Raw genomic sequence first — 2608 nt, forward strand, 5'->3', positions numbered from 1 at the left:
TGTGTGTGCGTGTGTGCGTGTGTGCGTGTGTGCGTGTGTGTGTGTGTGTGTGCAGGAGTCGGGCCTGTCTTTGTGGGTGGCTGAGCTGCTGACACCTCTGGGGGAGCTGCCAGTCTTGGCCACCATCGCGATCGCCTGCATCATCGTCACCACAGTAACAGAGTTCGCCAGCAACGCCGCCACCATCACCATCTTCCTCCCCATCCTCTCTCCTCTGGTAGGTTCACTGGGGTTTACACTGTACAGACACTCTGCTGGACAACGTGGCTGAGGTTGATTTGTCAATTGTGAACGATGCTCATGCAATTCCTTTATTTCATCTTTATGAGACAATTATTTTTTAAATCCACCTGCCATAGTGACAAAAAGTGGACTTTAAGCCCTTGAACATTTCGAGTTTGAAGGAGCACAGAAACTGATCTTCCTAGCAGACATCTAGCAGCAGACTCCGAAAGCAAAAGTCAAAGTGTACATTATTATACATAAAATACTATATTAGTGCAAGGTGCTCAGACAAACAGGTGCAAGAGTTGTAAAAAGATATACTTTATCTTTGGGTGCGCTTCCTTTTTAAGTTCCTTAGGTGCCAACAATGGTCCTAAGAGTTCAAAATGCAGCTCACTGTTTGGCCGATAACGTTCATGTTGATCAGCTATCAGTTGTTTTTTTCAGTATCTGTTTCTCGTTGATGCATCAGCTAGTTGGCTGAACATCTTGTTATTCATTTGGGTTCTCACACAGGTTCACACATTTCCTCTGCCAAGACCAACATGCCACATTCTGCTGCAGCTCCTTAAACTGCTTGTCCCTAAAACACATGTGACACAAATACAGAATGAGAATCCATGCATTCATAAAATAAAAACAGTTCAGTCAGTGTTCACTGTGGTCTAAAAAAGCATCACTCTGCCAATGAATTGCTTAACAAACTACTTCCAGTTGAGCTATCAAGAGACAATAGCACGACTAACAAGTGTTGTAATGCAGATTTTCTTGGATTGTGGTGGCACCTGGATTGTGGTTGCAGCTGCTGCTGTGGTCCTGCTCCACGCCCACTGCTACTATCATTATTATAATTATTAGTCAAGGTTCTACTATTGTCACTGTTACTATAATAGCCACTGTTCATCATTTCATTCAATTTTACCCAATGCTATAATTATTACGAGTCATATTTCGATCGAGGCCGATGGCCGCCCACCAACAGCCAGGTTCTGTCTGAAGTTTCTGCAAGTTGAAAGGACGTTGTTTCTTGCCGCTGTAGAACCAAATGCTTAATCCTGGGGGGAATTTAAAATTATATAGAGGGGTTTAGACCTACTATATTTGTAAAGTGTCGTGAGACAACGTCTGTTATGAGTTGATACTATGAATAAAATTAAATTGTATTTCGCTTTTCTGTTGTAGAGGAACTATGAGTGTTTCAAATACATTGAACATACAAGTAAACAGCATTATGTTGCAGGAATTTTATTTGAAATTAGTCTGTCTATATTATAACAAAGTTTGCTATGTTTTTAAACCCAACCAACCCAAACCTTCTTAGCGTGCCCTGAGTCAGCTATCTTCTCATGTAACTTGCATTTTTGTTTGTTAGATAGATAGATAGATAGATACTGTATTCATCCCAAAGGAAATTTTAGTTTTTTGTATTATGTGTAAGGAATGAATGAACATTGAGCAGTGTTCAAACTATTATGTTTGAAAGACCATAGAAGAACAAACAGGCGGATGAATGACAATCCCAATCGATCACTGTCGTTCAATAACCAAGCAGCAGTCACTATTCAGACTGATATTTGATATTTGTGTTTGTGTCATCCGTCTCTCTTTAGGCCGAGGCCATCCATGTGAACCCGCTGTACGTCCTGATCCCCACCACCCTCTGCACGTCCTACTCCTTCCTGCTGCCGGTGTCCAACCCGCCCAACGCCATCGTGTTCGGCTACGGACACATCACCATCATGGACATGGTAAGTCCTATGAAACAAAAAGCAGATATAATTTACTCAATGGACAAATCAATCAGTGTGAAATTCATTTCTGCACATGTTATAATGCTATAACTTCCATCTCTGATTGCTGCTGCAGGTGAAGGCGGGGCTCGGCGTCAATGTGATTGGCCTCCTCGCCACACTGTTGGCCGTGACGACATGGGGGGTGCCGTTGTTCTCCCTGGACACGTACCCCGACTGGGCGCCGGTCCTCCCCGAGTTCAACTCCACTGCACCGTGACAATAGGTGCTGAGGCATGGATCTTAATGTGAGGCTTAAGGACTTTTTAAAGCAGGTTGTTCTCTGAAACCAGTCGTACATATAGCTACGAAAAACAATGCACTTTGATTTGATGTACACCACGTATTTATTGCTGTATGCCCCCACATTGACTGCTGCTGTATAAGAACGCTCTCTGCCTAGTGTTGGAGCTGAATCCTGCTCCGGTCTCAGGATTCAGTCAGTCAGTAGTCAGAATCTCAGATGTTGATGTGTGAATCCTTTTTATTATGTAGGATATCCTGAGACAAAGTTACCTGGATCAAGCTATTGTAGCTCTCCCCTTCCTTTGTCTTGCACCCTGGTCTCATTCACTAAGGGTGGGGGGGGGGGG

The 2608-nt window shown here is 43.4% G+C and overlaps 1 protein-coding gene across 1 annotated transcript in view; it reads left to right on the forward strand.

The window, feature by feature from the left end:
- slc13a1 (solute carrier family 13 member 1) overlaps positions 1–2414 on the forward strand; it is a 14000-nt gene extending 11586 nt beyond the window's left edge. Inside the window, exons 14-16 of the mRNA XM_032522936.1 lie at positions 56–217; positions 1836–1973; positions 2092–2414. Coding sequence (XP_032378827.1) covers positions 56–217; positions 1836–1973; positions 2092–2235 — 444 coding nt within the window. The 3' untranslated portion in view covers positions 2236–2414. The remainder of the gene's footprint in view (positions 1–55; positions 218–1835; positions 1974–2091) is intronic.
- The last annotated feature ends 194 nt before the right edge of the window (positions 2415–2608 follow it).

The sequence above is a fragment of the Etheostoma spectabile genome, chromosome 8, assembly GCF_008692095.1.
Source record: "Etheostoma spectabile isolate EspeVRDwgs_2016 chromosome 8, UIUC_Espe_1.0, whole genome shotgun sequence".
Taxonomy (NCBI): Eukaryota; Metazoa; Chordata; class Actinopteri; order Perciformes; family Percidae; genus Etheostoma; species Etheostoma spectabile.